Genomic DNA, 22039 nt, shown 5'->3' on the forward strand with positions numbered 1-22039 from the left:
TAAAATGTATGAAGGATGTTATTTCCCCACCTGGCTTAAGCATTGGAAACTGTTTTGATGGATGCATTCCTGTCACTAACTGTAATTCTTCCATCCATTAGCCTGGACTACTTTCAATAGTTACATTAGTTTCTCTCTTTAAGCTGCGGGCTTTCCAAAATAACTACACACCCTCAGAGCTGCAATATTAAAAGTTTTGGCTGGTTTCGTTGTCTAGGGGCTGAGATACTTAGTTGCCACATTACAGGCCAAATACTGGTGAGTCTACAGTATACAATAAGAATAGACTTACAAATCGAATGGTCAAAGGTTTCTATCACTCGGCAATTGTGAATTATGGATGTAAAGAAAGAGTGCAATTAAATAAAATCGGCAGGTACTATCTTAACGACTTTAAATGATGAGTACAATAGTAGAACTTTTGAGAATGCGGTATATTTCTTCAAACCACTTATTGGTGTCGATGGTCCAGCAATTAAATAAAATATAAGTTGAATAACAGGGAAACAATAGATACCTACTTCACGTAATTAGTCATCACTCTGAAGTTTCTCTACCTCTCGCGATCACGCACAAACTGCTCCACTCCAAGTCTTTCCTGCAACTCTGAGTCTGTTGCGCCATCGCCTCCCAGACTCCCTTGTCCAGAACTACCTCTGTGTCCTCTCTCAAAATGATGCTCCTCCCCCACTTCCATACAGTCTCACCATTAACGAGCGCTGTGATTGGCTAGAGCTCTCCCGCCATGTCTTACACCCAATGCACACTCACGTACATAAAACACATACAAAATACTGGATTTACATCTAATTACTTGAAATTAAATAAATATTTCTATGGCTGGACCATAAACATGTTGTAACACACATTATAAAATACATGAACAATTAAATAAACATATATCAAAAGAAAAGAAGCAAAAGGTAGGCCAGGAGCCTAATGTGTCTGTGCTTTCTAAAACAGTTGACCAGTTTCTTCATCAATAGCATATATCGGATATTAACAAAGATGTGGATGAATCAATATATTTATATGCATGCTGCTACTATTTTTTCGTGTAACTGTGGAGTACTTAAGGCATGATGTGATTGATAGTAATTGGCCACTTTGACCTCCAATAATTCATGTACTATTTAAGTTACACACCTATAATTCATACCAATTTAGGTTCACACTAATAGCTTTCTTAAGACATGGCGATTGACAAAATCGGATGAAGCATTTATATTTTGGAAATTCGTTGCTGGGTGTTACTTTTATAATTCACCATCAGATACTAAACTTTAAACTAATAAAGATATTGAAAATCTGATTACACCATCAGAATTGTCGTTCAAATAATGGTAATGTACATGTTTCTTTTTGAGGTGTCATGATTCATCTGGCCACTATTAATTTCTAAATGATCTGTGAAATGTCTGCCATTAAGGTTTCACAACATCCGCCATCGTTGGCACTCCTGGCACAGACATCTCCTTCATCGACACAAAGCACCATCCTCGTCACAACAGAAGTCCCAGCCACACAGCTAGACTATGCGCTGGGGTTACGCCTCTCGTCCAGCTAACGTCTGCCACCACGTGGTCAGCCTGCCGAGTGGCCCATGTGTCCAATGCTTCTTCCGAACTTAGAATATTTTCAGGGCACGATGACTCCTCCATTACTTCACAAAGTCTTGTCATGTCTTTTCTAATTATCTCTGTAACTCTTGCCAATTAATACCAGATTCACCTATAGGATTGGGTGTAATACTGAAGGAATCAATCCACTCCTGTCTTTTTGCTGTGCAAATTCCTACAATTGCTCTTCCAAACTAGGCAATGTAGAATATGGGCTCAAAATTTCTTTAAAAGTCCTGCCTTGTTCTAAAATATCTAATCTTTCCTTAGTAGCTGAGATTTCTTTATAAATTGTTTTTAAATCATCACCAGTTTTCTTAAGATTGTGCATTTATTTCAATTTGTAAATTCTTTAGCAAATTATTTATGACATTTTCTAAAATAGTAACCCTAGTGCCTTGTGTCTTGATCATACTTATTGTTTCCTCTAATCTAATACTAATTGTTTCCTCCTGTGCTGTAAGAGTTTCCACTAATTTTTATTATTATTTTCCTCTTGTGCCTTGAGTGTCTTACTGAATTTCACAACTACAGCAGTCATATCAAAGACTTGTGATTCAGTTGCCAATTTACAGGTTGTGACTGGCATAGAATACTAGCAAAAGCACAATCCCACAGATCATTAATACTTAACGATCAGCAATGAATTCTATGTCTAGACATAATTTATCTATGAACAATCTTCACTACAAACACATCATACCATTTGTAACAAATTGTCACTTGTGCAGCCCACCTGATACCATATCTTCTAGCCATGGGGAACTGCATTAGATCTGCCAGAACACTGCACACATGTTGCAGAGATCAGCTGTAATGGGCTGGTGCTGAAACTATTGGGGTGTAGCAGGCAACAGGTAATTGCATGGTACCGTGGACCATATACCAGGTTAAACTGCTTCCAAGGGGGTCAGTCCACTGCTACAAAGTCGGCACTCTTCTTCTTCATACCTGACATTACTTTTTCATGTTTCAGCTCCACACTAGTGTACATGACTCGTGCCTACTATCCATAAACATGCACAATGTTGTAACTGTTGACTCTGTTGATATGGACAACCACAATTTGTATATTCCTATTATTCAAACAATTTCTTCTTTTTCTCATAACAATCAACATATTCGTCTCCTTCTTTAATGTTTTACTGATTTAAATCCAAATACACAGCATGTGCACTGCTCGGCTTTCTGTTGTTACTTTGATTGCCCATGCCAACAACATATCTTCTCACTTAATTTCATTAAAACATTCTTTAAATCTTGTTTTCCTCCCTTTCTTCACACCTTTTATTTTTTTTGTTTCCTGTCATGGTTACCAGCTGAAATTTTTCTTTGGACTTTTCCTATTTTGGTGATGCGGTAGAGGTAAAATAATTCATTAGTCACTCTGTAGAATATTCGTAGGTTAACTCTTCAAATTTCTTACAGTATATTTATTGGTTGCCGTATTTCTTGTGCTGCAAAGGCCCTGCTCATCAGTGCCCCTTTAAACATGGATCAGCTCTTCGCAGTGGACTACTTCTTCCTTTGTCTCAAAAGATGCTGAAAGAGATTTCCGTTCTTGGATGTACCCACCAGAATAACATAACAAGATAGTTTGAACTCAATGTATTCCCTGTAGTACTGTATACAATCCTATGTGATGACAGCTCAACTACATCAGCATATATTCCAGTCAGACAAGAGAATGTATGCCTGTCAGAGTCCATCAAGACAATACAAATTTGTACAAATATGTTTCAACATCGTTTGTTCTCTGGTGAGCATTTCTTCAATCTAATGGAAGTCATATTCTCCATCCCCTTCACTCATGGAATCACAAAGCAAACAACTATACCCAACGGGTAGAAGCATTCATGGCCCACCATGCCAGTAGCATAGGATCAGTACAACTCTGATCTGCACAGACCATAAAGCACCTCCAGAAAGGTGGGTGCACCCTCCTTACTAACTACCTAATCTAATGAACATCTTTTATTGGCCAGTGGAGAGCAGGGAAGTGGGACATCTCCTTCCAAGAATAACATGACACACTTGACCAGCAGGTACTGTGAAGCCCAGTAAATCTGCTATCATTGTCCCACAATGAAGATTCGCAGCATCCATTCATACATTTACATGTAAAAACAATAACAAAACTTCCAAACAGTTTGTGAATTTAAATTTCTTAACTAATAAAAATACTTTTAACTGTCACAACTGTCAACATCAATCAGGTAACACAGAAACTGTTGTTGTTGTTGTGGTCTTCAGTCCTGAGACTGGTTTGATGCAGCTCTCCATGCTACTCTATCCTGTACAAGCTTCTTCATCTCCCAGTACCTACTGCAGCCTACATCCTTCTGAATCTGCTTAGTGTATTCATCTCTTGGTCTCCCTCTATGATGTTTACCCTCCACGCTGCCCTCCAATACTAAATTGGTGATCCCTCGATGTCTCAGAACATGTCCTACCGACTGATCCCTTCTTCTAGTCAAGTTGTGCCACAATCTCCTCTTCTCCCCAATTCTATTCAATATCTCCTCATTAGTTATGTGATCTACCCATCTAATCTTCAGCATTCTTCAGAGAAACTAGTTATTTTTATATTTTTAACTCTTAAACTATACGACCTGAAAGACTTTCCACAAAGTGTAGACTAATATGGTTCTCCTTCAAATTCCCCAAATATGTTACAGACTTCATTTGGTTTCTTCATAATCATTTTGAACATTGTCTTATTTTATTTGCACATGTGGAAGGGTTTCTGCAATGGAAACTATTGAATGTGAAAAGAGTGGGTGGCCAAGGTACTCCTGGCGAAGAAGAAAGAAAGGAAACATAAGACTAGGAATATTACAACCAAAAAGATATACATGACAGACTGCAAAGACAAATACTCTCCCCACTTCCCATCCCCAGAATCCCTCCCTGCAGGTGTACTTTTCCAGTGGGCAGGAGTATAAAAATCTCCAACAATCTACAGAAGATACACCATGAAGAAGAACTCCAAACTTGTGATCTATACCTCTTACTTGGACTTCACTTCCTTTTGGTAAGACAGGGTAGGTAACTAGCTATACTAGTTACACTAAGTAAAGTTCACCTCTCCTAAGACATCTGTACAAACCCAACCATAAAAGACAGTAGATTATCAAATAGTACATATTCCATTGCACAAACTTATATCAACCATTGTTACTATCAACCATTAGAAAGTATACTACCGGTAACCCTCACCAGATACACAAACCCCTTATGAAATATGCTACAGAATTCTTGCACAATATGCTGCTATAATGATTACAGTATATATTTATTCATTGTGTCACAGCCATTAAGCAAGATGAGTTACAATTTTAAGGTGAATGGTAAACTTGTGTAGCACTATATACTGTATTTCCTTACTTATTATTACCTACATTAAGAAAGCACACAGTTCAGACAGCTGCATCCTAATCATTAATTTATTAATCAAGTATACTGATTTGCTCACTGTAGCTCAGGTAGGTTCCCCTATTTTGCAGCTTTTGAGCAAGTCTCCAAATCAACAATATTGTACTTGAATAGCATAGGGTACCATGGTCAGAGTCAGTTGAAATAAAAGTCTTCTTAGCACCTCATCATGACATAAAACTCCACTGGAGAAACCAACATTTTGGCCACAGTTACAGTGGCCTTCTTCTAAGTCTACATCATTAGGCCACTGTAAGCATGGCCAAAACCTTGGTCTCTCCAGCACTGTCTTTCTCATGAAGACATGGTACCGTACAAAAAAAACTTTCACATCATCAGTATTCTACTTCCATAGAAACTGTCCATTACACCTCTTTCCTTAGAAGCAACTTCCTAACAACACCCCCAATCATCACAATGCTAGTGTCTCTACAAATCTCTCCATTTTCCACCATTTGGGTGTAGGTACTCCTTCCTCTGCTATAGCTACCCTATTCATTACACCATTTATATACAATGAAGCGCAGTGAGTTCCTGGTGCTAATAAGGTGAGTAAACTGTTTTTTATTACATTTTTCTATGAGCTTCAAACAGAGCGACTTCTTTTCAGTTATCTTTGTAGCTACCAGTATATTTTTGTAATTTCTTGCATGTTTGAGTGCTTACTCAGAGCAAACTTTCATTTCATTTTAAAAACAGTGTAGCGTACAGTACTGTCGTTGCTATTGACCATTGTATCGACCCTCATATTGTACAGGTTTTCATTTGTTTTGCTTAGAACAGCTTAGTGTTGGTTAGTCCATCAGTGAGAGAGAAACGTGACTTCCTTCTACTAATAAGGTGAGTACACCATTTGTTTATTACGTATCTTTATGAGTTTCAAACAGGAGGGAGTTCAGAAATGGATAGGCACTGTGATTACTGTGTAAAGATATGAGCTGAGATGGTGACCCTTTGTTCACAGCTTCAGGCAGTGTTGGCTTCCATCACACAGCTTGAGGCTGCTGCCAAGGGGCATCATGGTGGGGGGCGGGGGGTCAGACGTGCGGATGCGAGGGAAGTTGAGCATGACCTATGTGCCCCCAATCGATCCACTGCTGTGGCTGCCCCAGGTACTGCCTGCACTGAGGTTGACCCCTCACCCGTGTTCGAGTGGGATGTCATTCCAAAGTCTGGCAGGCAGTGAAACAATTTCCTGGGGGCCGATTGTAGGGCCTCCCCGGTTTGTTTGAAGAACAGGTTTTGGGTGTTATCTGTGGCTATGAAGTCTCTGAGCCTAATGCAGTCATCCACTCTGTTCCATAGGAAGCTTCTCAGCCCACAAGGTCTGGGCATTCACAGAGGGTGTGTTTGCTGGAAGTTGAGGGCTCCAATGTTAGGTGCATAATGGGGCCCCTTAGGAACATGGCTGCCAAGGAGGGGGAGGAAGCCAGTGTACACTCTGTGTGCATACGGGGGGAGAGTCATTCCAGATGTGGAAAGGGTGCTTCCGGATACCATGAAGAGTACAGGGTGCAGCCAACTGCAGGTGGTAGCCCATGTCAGTACCAATCACATGTGTCACTTTGAATTAGAGGAGATTCTCTCTGGTTTCGGGTGGCTAGCAGAAATGGTAAAGACTGCCAGTCTTGCTACCAAGATTAATGCATAGATCACCATCTGCAGCATCGTTGACAGAATCGACTGTGGTCCTTTGGTGCAGAGCCGAGTGGAGGGTCTGAATCAGAGGTTCAGGCAGTTCTGTGACCGTGTAGGCTGCAGATTCCTTGACTTGCACCATTGAGTGGTGGGTTTCCAGGTTCTGCTTAATAGGTCAGGAGTCCACTACACACAGAAAGTGGATACACGGATAGCTGGGGCTGTGTGCAAGGGACTGGGCAGTTTTTTAGGTTAGAGGGTCTCAGGAAACCACAGAAAGGGTGTCCATCTAAAAGGGGGCAGGTAAAACACAGTAAGATAGCTGTAGAAATGATCGGTATTGTAGTTGTAAATTGCCGTAGCTGTGTTGGGAAAGAACCAGAGTTCCAAGCCCTAGTAGAAAGCACTACTGCGCAAATAGTTATAGGTACAGAAAGCTGGCTAAAGTCGGAAATAAGTTCAGCAAAAATTTTTTCAAACAATTTAACAGTGTTCAGAAAGGATAAATTAAATACAGTTGGTGGTGGAGTATTTATTACTGTCAGAAGTAGTTTGCCTTGTAGTTAAATTGAAGTAGATAGTTCCGGCGAAATACTATGGGTATAGGTTATACTTGACAATTAGACTAAACTATTAACTGAGTCTAATTTCAAATAGGTACCCCACTCATACAATTATAGTCGGTGGCAACTTCAATCTACCCTCGAATGCTGGAAAAACTATAAGTTTAAAGCCAGCGGCAGGCATAAAACGTCATCCAAAATTGTACTGAATGCTTTCTCAGAAAATTATTTTGAACAATTAGTTCATGAGCCTACTCAAAGCATAAATGTTTGCAAAAGCATACTTGACCTGTTAGCAACAAATAATCCTGGACAAATAGGGAGTATCATGATGAACACAGGGATTAGTGACCACAAGGCAGTTGCTGCTAGGCTGAATACCATAATACTCACAACTATCAAAAAGAAATGCAAAGTACATAGATTTAAAAAAGCTGTTAAAATGCTCTTAATGCCTTTTTAAGAGACAGTCTCCATTCCTTCTGATCTGATCATGTAATCATAGAAAAGATGTGGAATGATTTCAAAGAGATAGTATCGACGGCAATTGAAAGATAGATACCACATAATTTAAAAAAAGATGGTACTGATCCCCCATGGTACAAAAAATGAGTCAGATTGCTGTTGCAGTAGCAATGAAAAAAGCATGCCAAATTTAAAAGAATGCAAACTCTCCAAGTTTGGCAAAGTTTTGCAGAAGTTTGAAATATAGTGCATGCTTCAGTGTGACATGCTTTTAATAATTTCCACAATGAAACTCTGTCTCAGAATCTGGGAGAAAACCCAAAGAGATTCTGGTCAAATATAAAGCACACCACTGGCAAGACACAATCAATACCTTCACTGCACGATAACAACGGTGAAGTCACTGATCTCAGTGTCACCAAAGCAGAGTTATTATACAAGGTTTTCAAAAACTCCTTCACCAAAGAAGATGAAATAAATATTCCCAAATTCCAGTCAAGAACAACTGCAAAGACGAGAAACATAGAAATATACACTCCTGGAAATTGAAATAAGAACACCGTGAATTCATTGTCCCAGGAAGGGGAAACTTTATTGACACATTCCTGGGGTCAGATACATCACATGATCACACTGACAGAACCACAGGCACATAGACACAGGCAACAGAGCATGCACAATGTCGGCACTAGTACAGTGTATATCCACCTTTCGCAGCAATGCAGGCTGCTATTCTCCCATGGAGACGATCGTAGAGATGCTGGATGTAGTCCTGTGGAACGGCTTGCCATGCCATTTCCACCTGGCGCCTCAGTTGGACCAGCGTTCGTGCTGGACGTGCAGACCGTGTGAGACGACGCTTCATCCAGTCCCAAACATGCTCAATGGGGGACAGATCCGGAGATCTTGCTGGCCAGGGTAGTTGACTTACACCTTCTAGAGCACGTTGGGTGGCACGGGATACATGCGGACGTGCATTGTCCTGTTGGAACAGCAAGTTCCCTTGCCGGTCTAGGAATGGTAGAACAATGGGTTCGATGACGGTTTGGATGTACCGTGCACTATTCAGTGTCCCCTCGACGATCACCAGTGGTGTACGGCCAGTGTAGGAGATCGCTCCCCACACCATGATGCCGGGTGTTGGCCCTGTGTGCCTCAGTCGTATGCAGTCCTGATTGTGGCGCTGACCTGCACGGCGCCAAACACGCATACGACCATCATTGGCACCAAGGCAGAAGCGACTCTCATCGCTGAAGACGACACGTCTCCATTCGTCCCTCCATTCACGCCTGTCGCGACACCACTGGAGGCGGGCTGCACGATGTTGGGGCGTGAGCGGAAGACGGCCTAACGGTGTGCGGGACCGTAGCCCAGCTTCATGGAGACGGTTGCGAATGGTCCTCGCCGATACCCCAGGAGCAACAGTGTCCCTAATTTGCTGGGAAGTGGCGGTGCGGTCCCCTACGGCACTGCGTAGGATCCTACGGTCTTGGCGTGCATCCGTGCGTCGCTGCGGTCCGGTCCCAGGTCGACGGGCACGTGCACCTTCCGCCGACCACTGGCGACAACATCGATGTACTGTGGAGACCTCACGCCCCACGTGTTGAGCAATTCAGTGGTACGTCCACCCGGCCTCCCGCATGCCCACTATACGCCCTCGCTCAAAGTCCGTCAACTGCACATACGGTTCACGTCCACGCTGTCGCGGCATGCTACCAGTGTTAAAGACTGCGATGGAGCTCCGTATGCCACGGCAAACTGGCTGACATTGACGGCGGCGGTGCACAAATGCTGCGCAGCTAGCGCCATTCGACGGCCAACACCGCGGTTCCTGGTGTGTCCGCTGTGCCGTGCGTGTGATCATTGCTTGTACAGCCCTCTCGCAGTGTCCGGAGCAAGTATGGTGGGTCTGACACACCGGTGTCAATGTGTTCTTTTTTCTATTTCCAGGAGTGTATATCCTTGGTGTTGCAAAGCACTGGCCAATGTGGCCAAGCAGTTCTAGGCACTTCAGTTCAGAACCACGCTGGTGCTACGGTCACAGGTTCAAATCCTCCCTCAGGCATGGATGTGTGTGATGTCCATAGGTTGGTTAGGTTTAAGTAGTTCTAAGTCTGGGGACTGATGACCTCAGATGTTAAGTCCCATAGTGCTTAGAGCCATTTGAACCATTTTTGTAGTGAAGCAGCATAAATCACTTAATAAAGGCAAGGCTTCCAGGCCAGATGGTATACCAGTCAGGTTCCTTTCAGAGTATGTAGATGCAATAGCTCCATATTTAGCAATTATATAAAACTGCTCAGTCACAGAAAGTTCTGTGCTTAAAGACTGGAAAGTTGCTCAAGTCACACCAATACACAAAAAGGGAAATAGGAGTAATCTGCTGAATTACAGGTCCATATCACTAACATCGATTTGCAGTAGGGTTTTGGAACATATACTGTGTTCGAAAATTACTAAGTACCTCAAAGAAAATGCTTTACTGACACATAGTCAGCATGGATTCACAAAATATCATTCTTGCAGAACACAACTAGCTCTTTATAATCATGAAGTAATGAGTGCTATCGACAGGGGATGTCAAATTGACTCCATATTTTTAGATTTTCAGAAGGCTTTTGACACTGTTCCTCACAAGCATCTTCTAATCAAACTGTGTGCCTATGGAATATTGCCTCAGTTGTGCAACTGGATTCATGATTTCCTGTCAGAAAGGTCAGAGTTCAAAAGCCATAAAATAAAACAGAAGTAATATCCAGCTTTCCCCAAGGAAGTGTTATAGGCCCTCTATTGTTCCTAAGCTATATTAATGACATAGGAGACAATCTGAGTAGCCCTCTTAGATTATATGTAGATGATGCTGTCATTTACCATCTTACAAAGTCATCAGATGACCAAAATGAATTGAAAAATGATTCAGATAAGATATCTGTGTGGTGAAAAAAGTGACACTTGACCCTGAACAAAGAAAAGTGTGAAGTTATTCACATGGGTAGTAAAAGAAATCCACTAAATTTCGATTACTCGATTAGTCACACAAATCTGAAGGCTGTAAATTCAACTAAATATGTAGGGATTACAATTACAAATAACGTAAGTTGGAACAATCACGTAGATAATGTCATGGGTAGAGCAAACCAAAGACTGTGATTCATTGGCAGAACACTTAGAAGGTGCAACGATTCTACTAAAGAGACTGCGTACACTACACTTGTCCGCCCTATTCTGGAGTAATTCTGTGTGGTGTGGGATCCGTATCAGGTGGAACTGATGGATGATATTGAAAAATTTCAGAGGAGTGTGGCTCGTTTTGTATTATTGCGAAGTAGGGGAGACAGTGCCACAGACATGATACATGAATTGGAGTGGCAATCATTAAAACAAAGGTGTTTTTCATTGTGGTGGGATCTTCTCATGAAATTTCAATCACCAGTTTTCTACTCCGATTGTGAAAACATTCTGTTGGCACCCACCTACATAGGGAGAAATGATCATCACAATAAAATACGCGAAATCAGGGCTCATACAGAAAAATTTAAGTGCTTGTTTTTCCCGCACACCATTTGAGAGTGGAACAGGAGAGAGACAGCTTGAAGGTGGTTCATTGAACCCTCTGCCAGGCACTTAATTGTGAATGGCAGAGTAATCACATAGATGTAGGTATAGGCATATTCAAATACAGTGGTATGTATACAGGCAGAAGACAGCACTGTGTTCGGTAACACCCATATAAGACAAGTGCCTGGCACAGTTGTTAGACCAGCTACTCCTGCTACACTGGTAGGTTATCAAGATTTAAACAAGTTTGAAGATAATGTTATAGTCAGCACATGAGGGATGACACACAGCATCTCTGAGATAGTGATGAAGTGGGGATTTTCCCATATGACCATTTCACGAATTTACTGTGAATATCAGGAATCCAGCAAAACATCGAATGTCTGACACTGCTGCAACCAGAAAAAGATCCTGCAAGAATGGGGGCAATGATGACTGAAGGGAATTGTTCAACGTGACAGAAGTGCAACTCTTCCATAAATTACTGCAGATTTCAATGCTGCACCATCAGCAAGTGTCAGCATGCAAACCATTCAATGAAACATCATCAATACGGGCTTTTGGGGTGCAAAGGCCCACTCATGTACTCTCTATGACTGCATGACACAGAGCTTTACGCCTCTCCTGAGCCCGTCAACACCAAGATTGGACCATTGATGACTGGAAATATGTTGCCTGGTCAGACGAGTCTTATTTCATATTGTATTGAGTGGATGGATGTGAATGGGCATGGAGACAAGCTCATGAATCCATGGATGCTGCATGTCAGCAGGGGACTATTCAAGCTGGTGGAGGCTCTGTAATGGTGTGGGGCATGTGCAGCTGGAGTGATATGGGACCCCTGATACGTCTAGATATGACTCTGACAGGTGACATGAAAGTAAGCATCCTGTCTGATCACCTGCATCCATTCATGTCCATTGTGCATTACAACAGACTTGGGCAATTTCAGCAGGACAATGTGACACCCCACACATGCAGAATTTGTACAGAGTGGCTCTTCTGAGTTTAAACACTTCCACTGGCAACCAAACTCTCCAGACATGAATACTGTTGAGCCTATCTGGAATGCTTTGCAATGTGCTATTCAGAAGAGATCTCCACCCCCTTGTACTCTCACAGATTTATGGACAACCCTGCCGGATTCATGGTGTCAGTTCCCTCCAGCACTACCTCAGACATGAATTACATATGAACACTCTATACCACATCATGCTGTGGCACTTCTGCTTGATCCTGGGTGTCCTACATGATATTAGGTAGGTGTGCCAGTATCACTGACTCTTCAGTGTATATACACAAGGTGAAGAAAAATTCATGCACTAGGACATCGCAGCATGATTCCACACATACTGGCAATACAAAAATGTCTGTCAAAAAATTTCGCCTGTGCATATTTTGGGCAGCAAACGGGCATTAAAGATTGGCAAACTGGCATCACTGTAATCATGTGTACAGTAACTGCCTCTGTCTGCACTCACCAGTAGTGCTGTGCAGTTGGTGCAGTGGATAGCATTTTGGGTAAGGATGCAGGAGGTAAAGAATTTGATTCTGGGTTGAGACTTATATGTTTTTATTTGCTAAAAGTAGTCTATGTGGTATGATATCTGGCATCTTAATCATTACACAGTGATTGCCGTGGGTCTTCCACAAAACATTTGCAGTCACAAACTATGAACACAGAAATGGAAATACAATTGCTTTCATTGGTCTGCTATTATTGAAACCTTTGCATGTTGTGGATGTGAATAGTTTCGCACCACCAAAACTACCAGTTTCCAAACTTTTGTGTGTTCCCTCCCCCAATGGTTTCATCGATTAATACAAACTATTGTTCTTGCCATGTTCAGGTCAATTACATTTGGTTAGGGTCATACATCACCAGTATACTTTTCAAATAATTCCGATGGGACCCTTCGAGGAGGGTACACTGAAAATAGTTTTGGAATTTTGTAGATGAAGTGGCATGAAACAATTTGAGCCCACGGCATGCAACTGGCTTCTTTAAAAGCTGACCAATGAAATCAATTGTACTTCCATTTATGTGTTCGTATCGTGTAGCTGCAAATATTTTGTGGAAGACCCATTGTAATTGGTGTATGATGATAAAGATGCCAGATGCCATACCATGCAGACTATTTTTCATATCTTTGGATAAGATAGTGAAAGAAGTATAATTTAAAGAACATAGAATGCAAGTAGAATGAAAGACTGTTATACAGAAATCAAATGGGAAGTAATATAATGGACTGTGATATCAGTGGCACTTAACTATCATTTCTGTGTGCCTACAACATCAAAAATAGTAATCAAGATGCCATCCTGGATATCCCAGCTGACCCACACAGCTCAGTTACAGGCATGAGGCCACCTACATTCCACGTTAAACCTCCCATTTTGCGCCTTTTTTATTTTCCACAAATATTTTAAATCACTATTTGATGTAACATAAATTTCAAGTAAAATGCACAAATAAATCTGACTCTGTTCTTTTTGTATGTATTGCTTTACTTACTGTTAACACTAAGTCATTTATGCTTAACTTTATGAAAATACCATGCACATCATGTTAATTAACACCAAAAGTTAAAAGACAGCTGAAGGCTACACAGTCATTTTGGAACTGTTGACAAAAATCCATCATACATGTGCTCCAACAGTTCCATTGAAATTACACATTAAATTCAGATAATCTTTCCAATAGTTTGAGTAATTACCACATCTAGAGAAGGAGATGTGTTAATAGCTAACTTTCGGTTCAAATATATCACTACTAGCCAGTCCAAAGTCGACAAAATGGGATAAAAAACATCTACCTTACTAAATTTGTATCTTGTTTTGAACTACTAAAACTGACTTGTGTGTAAGGATCTTGTAAACACTCCTTCATTGGCAACATTCCAAGCATCTATCTTCGTTTTTGATTCACCTTGGCCCCATCATAGCTCTGTTTTGTCAGTGTTTCTACCATATTACCAGATTATTCTATATTTATATTTAACTCATCAATTTTATTACTTTGAGACTTAAATATTGTTTTTAAATCAGCATGATATGCATCTAGCTTGACACTTAAAACATCAAATAGCTGTTTCTTTGAGGTGTATACATATCTGTGCTTACCAATAATGAATCACTAACATTTTCTAACAAATCTTTCATATGTTTGCTCATTTTCCTAATTACCAAACATATACAACTACTACAATATGTACTTTAAACCTAACCTTCTGCAAGTGACTGTCACCATGTATCTACCTCTTCATTAATAAGTCATTTTGGCACTCAAAACACTTTAGTTGCCCCACTACACAAACCATAACAAAAATAAATAAATTCAAGTTGGCTTCAACACAGCTCACTAAAATGATAGTTGCCTTACCACATGGCGACATTAGTGGGAAAAGGGGCCACTATGGTAAGCAAAGTGTGTCGTCGTAGGTAGATAAGTATCAGATGCTATTACCACCAGCTGCTGTGGTGTTCCTTTGGGATTGATGAAACAGCTGTAGTCCTTCACAGTTTCAGTCATCAATCTTCCAAGTTGTAGATGTTAATAAATTCTTCTGCAAAGTAATTGTTATCAATTGATGTGATGTTATTTCACTGGCAAATTAAATCTTCTGAGTATGGTTAATCCTTCTTGGATATAATTAATGAACTGCAACATTTCTGCTGTTAATCATGTTGCTTAGGACAACTGCTCTAATTGACAATGAATTTGTATTTTGAAAGTTGTTAATTTCTTTTTGATGTTCTTTTAGTATATTCTACCTCTCCACATTTCACTGACTCTTGGCAAAGAATTTATTCTGGGTCCTTCAGTGGAGAGCCAGAATAAGGTGTTATCCATTATTGTTTGTATAACATAAGCGGACAGATAAAAAATCTACTCACCAAGTCTTTCCTTCTCATCCTGTCTGGTAAGTCTCCCCTGACCTGGGGTTCTGGGTGACTTTTCTACACTGCACCCCTTTTGCTAAACCTCTCCAGTCCTTTTCCTTCACCCCTCTTCCTTCCCCTTCAACTCTCCTGCCAGAAGAAGGAGCCACTGGCTCCAAAAGTTTGTAAAAGTTAAGTCCTTTTGTGTGTGTGTTCCCCTGCCACAGCTTGGTGAGAATCAAAACAATTGCAAAAGATATTTTATATAGTCCTCAGTTAAAATTTTAAACTTTCAAAATATTCTACTTGAAAAGGTTTGTTTACATTAAAAGATATTGTATTTTTGTGTCAAGAGAAATTTTTTTGGTGAAGTTAACTGTGTTTTGGAGTAGAATCAAAGCTATTTGTTTAATGAGAAATAATTTACAATCTCGCATAACTTATACCAAATGTGGAAATTTGATGAATAGACATGGCATTTGTTATAAATTATATGGATGAAATGAAAGCAAATTATATCTTTCATAGATACAAATTATTCCATAACTTAGGTAATTGTTTATTTATAAAGTAAACTCTATAAGATGACAAACATTTCATATTTTCTTACTGAAATTTATAAAAACGTTTTTATACGTCATAGACATATGTGGAATTAATAACCTCTAAATCTTGGTTTGTTACACGTTCTGCACGCTGTTGAAATTCTCTCTACTGTCTGTTCTCAGTTTCTATCAATACTCACTTACCTCTTTAATGATCCAGTTGGGACTGTTTTGATTTTGCTTGTGGTAACTCTGTCTCAAGATGCAAGTAATTACTGGAGTATCCCTGCAGATGGCTGAGCCAGAGTGTCATCAACCTGTCACTGGGTCCACCAAATGTTGGAATGATGATGGCTGACTGTTGGGGAATAAGAGTCAGAGCACAGATTCTACCTTAGTTGATAGTGAGACATGGTCAACACCCATCAGCTTCATGATGCTAGGCTCAGTGTGTGCTGGATGATTTATAATGAGCTCTAGGGCAATATTACCATCAGTTATGAAGACATGGCCTGTTTGTGGTACCACTTATGTGTGGGTAGGCAAATACTGTTCCACTGCGAGCATCCCATTCATATTGTGGTCCTTAATGGGAGATGCAATCAACACAGTAATCACCGACTATCTGCAGAATGAACTTAACTTCAGCATGTTTCACCATATGAGTCAACTGATGAATCCCTACAAGTAGCTGTGGCTGTGTGCCTCAACCTGCCACAGGGGCCTCTGAGGGCAGTAATGACATCATCAGATCTCTGGAGGAAACAGACAATGGCTGATGTTCTACATCAGCTGATGGCAGAATGTGGTCAATACCTACCAGCCACCATCTAGTTTTGTGGTACCAGGTGTCCACCCTGAGTTATGTCAAAATGTGTGAGTCAAGATGGGGATCTTTGAAGTGAGATGCAATGTACGTAATAGCCTTTGATCAGCTACACTAGAGATTTAACTTCAGCATGTTTCACCTGATGAATTACTCCTCATTCTCTTAATATGCAGATAATTTTTAGCCTGTTCTGTTAACACATTTCTTGACTGATCTCTTATATAACACTGTAATACACAACTGTCAAAGATACTGAAATTTTATAGTGCTGAAATGAATACAAAGGAAACAAAGTTGTGACTTGCTGCTGTTAACTTCTCAGAATCAGTTTAAGACTTTATAACAAAATTATAAATATGTAAAAAGTAAATAAAACTAGTGCATTAGATCTTATTTTAAACAAAAGAACACAATTTTGAAGAACTTTTAAAATGTGATGCAAAGAATAGAGTATGTAGACTTATTTACAGAATCATTGCCTTTCACTGCAGCAGATAGTTTTCCTGCTATTTATTTCTAACAAAACACTTTTCTTTTAATTCAATATTAATTGGTACTGACCCGAAAATATAAAGACATGCACTCTTGCAGATCAGTATTTTCTGGAAAACAGGCATGGTCTTTCATGTAATAACCTAAAGAATAATTTCGGTCTCCTGTCTTCAATTCAGACATGTAAACTGTATTATTGTATCCAATATACTCTCCTCCAGCCATTTTCTGTGAAAATGAAGTACAATTTGAAAGAAAATGTTAAGCAATACTTACTATGCATACCGGTTTGAGTAGTAATACCTACGCGAATATGCTCCATTATAACTCCTAGTTGCTTTTCTGTAGACAAACCAGTTCCAACCATGGTCTGAAATAGTGAACATATTACTATTGCACCAGTGTTGATCATTGGGTTGTGTGGTTTATCTGCAAAGGAGTTACCTCCGAAATAGTTCAGCAGTAGGAAAGTTTCTGATTATAGATTTACATTAGTAGAACTCATAAACAAAAGACTTACTATCTAGATCAAGGCAGACTTCATTGAAATTCCTTCCACTTGGCTCATGACCAACATATTGATGTACAATTTCTGACCCCAATTGCTGCATGGCAATCCCATAAACGAGTGGTTTGCTGAAACATTGAGTTTATTAATTTTATTAGGGAATTAAATATGACAATCAATCCAAACTTTATGTATTTGAGGCACAGATACAGAAACAGGAACCATATATGAGGCTGAGAATGCAAAATTCAAGGCAAGTTAAAGCTGTGAAATATTCTAGGTAGCTCAATCGGCAAATTCTCCCTGTAACAGTTGCTATTTGGATAGAAATCTGAAGCCAGCACACAGTTTGAACTTATGACAATTATCAGATTCAGAGAAAATTTTAAAAGAGAAATAAGAGTATTGCTTGATCAGTTACTATTACTCCATTTTTATATAATCAATTCATGCACTACATTGATATTGAAACGTAATTATAGAAATTGAAAGTGCAAGTTTAAATAATATAGTTTCATGTGACAAGCGTCTTACAGTCTCAGCATAACAATGACAACTAGACTACAAGAACAATATGTCAGCATAGCAGCCTTTGTTTCTTCCTATGTTATTGCAATTGTGTCTACAGATACTCACATTTGGCTGCTTTGTCTTTCTCAAACATTTACCATAAAAGGCCAGATCTACAAGCTTTAGTAACCTGGTGTTTCATGATACATGAAAAAGTAAAGTTCCATCCAAAGTTGCCCTTGTACATATCAGTTGCCTATCATCCCATACTGTTTTCCTCTTAATCTTTTCACCTGTTGTATATTGTACAGCCACCATAATCTAATAAATAAAATTTATCACATCTTTATTTTATACCTATGAAATGAAGTAAAACAGATAGATAATTTCTTCTTGTATGAAATTAATGCGCTGCACAAAATTACAGAAATAATTAAAGAGGTAGAAATTAGTAAATCTGAGTCCTCTATTAGTCGGGGTGTTAAAATATTGAAGATAAGGACAAGTTAATTTTAGTGTTAACTCAGTGATACAATTTCTGCTGTGTTAGTAATCCTTTTTGTGAACTCTTTGAGTTTTTCAGTCTGAATTTCTTGTACAATTGTTGCTGTGTGAATAATCAGTATCTTTGTACCTCTTTTTTGTATCAATACTTTCGTGATTTTTAGTAATAAAAACCCAGATTCATCAATTATGATATTGTTGTTTGTTTTTTTAACATCTAAAAATTATTGGGATTGCACACAACAATATAGACCATGCCCTTAATTATACAAATGAGGAAGACATCAGGCACATTGCTGAGAACTCTCCTCATACTCTTTTTAAGATCAAGTAACTCTTTGAGCAGATGATAAGGCTGAGATGAAGTATTCTATGGAGTGTGTTAACTCAGTAGAGCTTGGAAAATCACAGTCATGTGATTGTCACTGATGCACTGACCCTGCGTGGATGTCACCAATGCATCACATCATCTGCAATATAGTTTGTATATGAATGAAGCTGCTTCATGGCTAATTGCCAGAACCATACAGTCTGATCAAAACAGTATACATCCTACCCCAGTGACTTCCATTATGTTATGACTAAAAGAGCAACCAGCAAAAGCAAATACTGCATCTTGGACAAAGTCAAGGGTATTAAATAAAACACATTTAGTGTCTTTCATAAAAATAAGAAAAGCCTCATTAATAAAAAGGATAAACTTCTCAACCCCACACAGGAAAAAGAGGAGATAGATGAAATATTAGAAGACGTGTTATGCATACTGGAGCAACAGAACATCATAAGGAAATAACTGATATTTAAAAACAATTACCTCAATGAATTTTATTCTGTTAGAGAGTATGTGGATTATTTAAAGAGGTAAACAATCTTTCCACAGTATTGTACATAAGTTTCAATTCAAACTGTACACTCTTCAAAATTACTCCAATATTTAAAGTGAAATTTATTGTCCAGAAGTTTCAAACCCAGGTGTATGCTGCTGAGAATGTAAATGTATTTTTAATCTTGTATTGTAGTGTGCTGTCTTGTCCAATTTTGTGTGATATACTTGTGATGCAGATGTGATCAAATAGGTGAAATAAACAACTATTTCTAATACAACAAGACAGAGATTACTGAGAAAACATCACGCAAAAGTTAATAAGAGTTGAAAGCTAAGTGCATTATATGTGGTAGACATGTCAGGTGGGGCAGAAATAGAAAGATTAGAAAATAAAAGATCCAGAAAACTGAAAGGTAACAAAGACAGGAATTACTGAAAAAAATAGCTGAGACTGAAGGAATTAACAGAAATTTAGGCCACGTGGGTGGTGAGAACCGAGGATGTGTAAGGTCAGTTCCCACCTACGTGGTTCTGAGAAACTGGTGCCAGGAGAGAAATCCAGATGGTATGTGTGGTGAAATAGGCCCCAAGGTCACAAGTGTTATGTTGTAGAGCATGTGTGTTGCCAGTAAACAGCCTCTGCCTATGCCCATTTATCCTAACTGAAAAGTTGGTGGTAGTCTCTACTAATGTAGAAGGCCCCACAGTGTTTACATTACAACTGGTACATGACATGTGTCGTTTCACAGGTGGCTCTCCATCTGATGATATATGTTTTTCCAGTAAATGGCTCGTACAGGTTTGGTGGAGAGTCTTAGAGTGGGTGGTCACAGGAGTAGGAACCACAGGGAAGGGAAATGGGTGCAGAAGGAGCATAGGGTCTGACTAGGATAATGCAGAAATTGGAGAGGGTGGGGGGTGGGTGGGGGGGAAGCAAAGCTATTCTAGGTGTTAGTGGCAAAAATACCAGACACAATGGACCTCACTTCAGGGAATCATTTTTGTAAGTCATAGTGTTGTTGAAGTAACTAATTAATACATTCAAGACTAGGATAATGCTGGGTGACAAGAGGTGTACTCCTAACCTGTTTTCTGGAGGGATCAGCAGTACCAGAACTGAATGTGGCCCAGAAAATCTGCTTTTGAACTAGGCTGGTAGGATAACTAAATCCAGTGGAGGTTTAGGTGAGAATGGTGTATTGCTGTAGAGTATCCATCTGAACAAATACATAAAACCTTGAATGCCATGGCTGTTTGAGAGGGAATGTTTGATATGGAAATGATGGAAACTGTCAAAATGTAAGTAATACATCAAGAAAAGTGGCATCAGATTCAAAGTAGGATTATGTGAAATTTAATTGGGAGAATGTATTTAGAGATTCCAAAAGTTTTAATAAGTCAGCCTTTCTATGAGTCCACATGGCAAAGATGTCATTATTGTATTTAAACCAAATCACCATATTAGGGTTAATGGGTACCAGGAAAGCTCCTTCCAAAAGATTGGCATTAAGGAGCCATCCTGGTTCCCAAGCCTGTACTCTGATCTGTTTATATGTCTGCCTCTCAAAGTGAAAGTGGTTGTATAAAGTTGATTAAAGTGAGCAGGAAGGACACCATAGGTGTGGAATCAGGTGGGCAGTGGCAGTGGTAATGTTCAACAGCTGACAAACCATGTATATGGGAGTAGAGGGAGGTGGCACCATCAATGACTAGTATGATGTAGGAGAGCACACATTTCAGATGATTTACGAAATGGCTGGTGTCTTTAATACAGGAAGGGTGTATTTGTACTACAGGATGTAGGTATTGAACAAATAAGGCAGATACACATTCAGTGGTGCTTTGAGGTCAGCAACTATGGGAGGTCAGGATGAATGCGTTTGTAGAGTTTAGGAAGAAGTTAAATGGTGTTAACTTATGGTCTGGGTAGGGCAGAAGTCATGTGGATTGAGGTTTTTATCCTTGTGAGGGGCCCGAGGTTTTAACGAGAGACTGTAATTCAGTTTGTATCATATGGATGGGATCTTGATGGCTGATGCTGTATGCAGAAATGTCAGGAGGCTGGTGTAGAACCTCACATACATACTCCGACTGGTCAAGTACCACAGCTGTACTTCTCTTGTCTGCTCAGAAGATAATGATGAAGTCATCAGTTTTTAAGGAACAAAGAGCTTGGAATTCTACAGGAGACAAGTTAGGATCACAATGTAGGGACTTGAGTAAGGGTTGTGAAGCAGTGGCGGACATTAGGAATTCTTGGAATGCTTTTTAAGAGAGATTTTGAGGTAATGGTGGTTGGAACTGTTCAAGGCAGGGTTCAGTATAAGGTTTTGAGATTGTGTTGTAAAGTGAAATTTCCAGTTGACATTATGTTTGAAGGAAAATGATCCTTAACCAAAGTAGCATGACTAAATACATATTTATGGGTGCAAGTGAGGCAATTGGCTAATACAGATAATTCAGGAGGGGAGAGGGTCGTAGATGAGAGGTTGAGAATACTGTACTGCTGTGGCTGATTCTTGTGATCATGAGTTACCATCGCTCTGGGAGGCAGTATTGAAGGCTGACAGATATTAAGGTTAGCCAAGGTTAGTTCATAGGAGAGTGGTGGTTGATGGTGTGGCTGTTTAGGGATAAGGAGAGGTTCAGGAATGAAAACACTGCT

General features: G+C 39.7%; 1 protein-coding gene across 1 annotated transcript in view; it reads right to left on the bottom strand.

Moving 5' to 3' along the window:
* The window catches only part of LOC126233266 (glutaminase kidney isoform, mitochondrial-like), a 122249-nt gene extending 104612 nt beyond the window's left edge, over positions 1–17637 (bottom strand). Inside the window, exons 1-3 of the mRNA XM_049942853.1 lie at positions 17547–17637; positions 17334–17500; positions 17096–17254 (exon numbers count right to left, since the gene is read on the bottom strand). Of these exons, the coding sequence (XP_049798810.1) occupies positions 17096–17254; positions 17334–17500; positions 17547–17637 (417 nt within the window). The remainder of the gene's footprint in view (positions 1–17095; positions 17255–17333; positions 17501–17546) is intronic.
* Between the last annotated feature and the right edge of the window lie 4402 nt (positions 17638–22039).

Source organism: Schistocerca nitens, chromosome 1 (genome assembly GCF_023898315.1).
Source record: "Schistocerca nitens isolate TAMUIC-IGC-003100 chromosome 1, iqSchNite1.1, whole genome shotgun sequence".
In the NCBI taxonomy this organism is placed as follows: Eukaryota; Metazoa; Arthropoda; class Insecta; order Orthoptera; family Acrididae; genus Schistocerca; species Schistocerca nitens.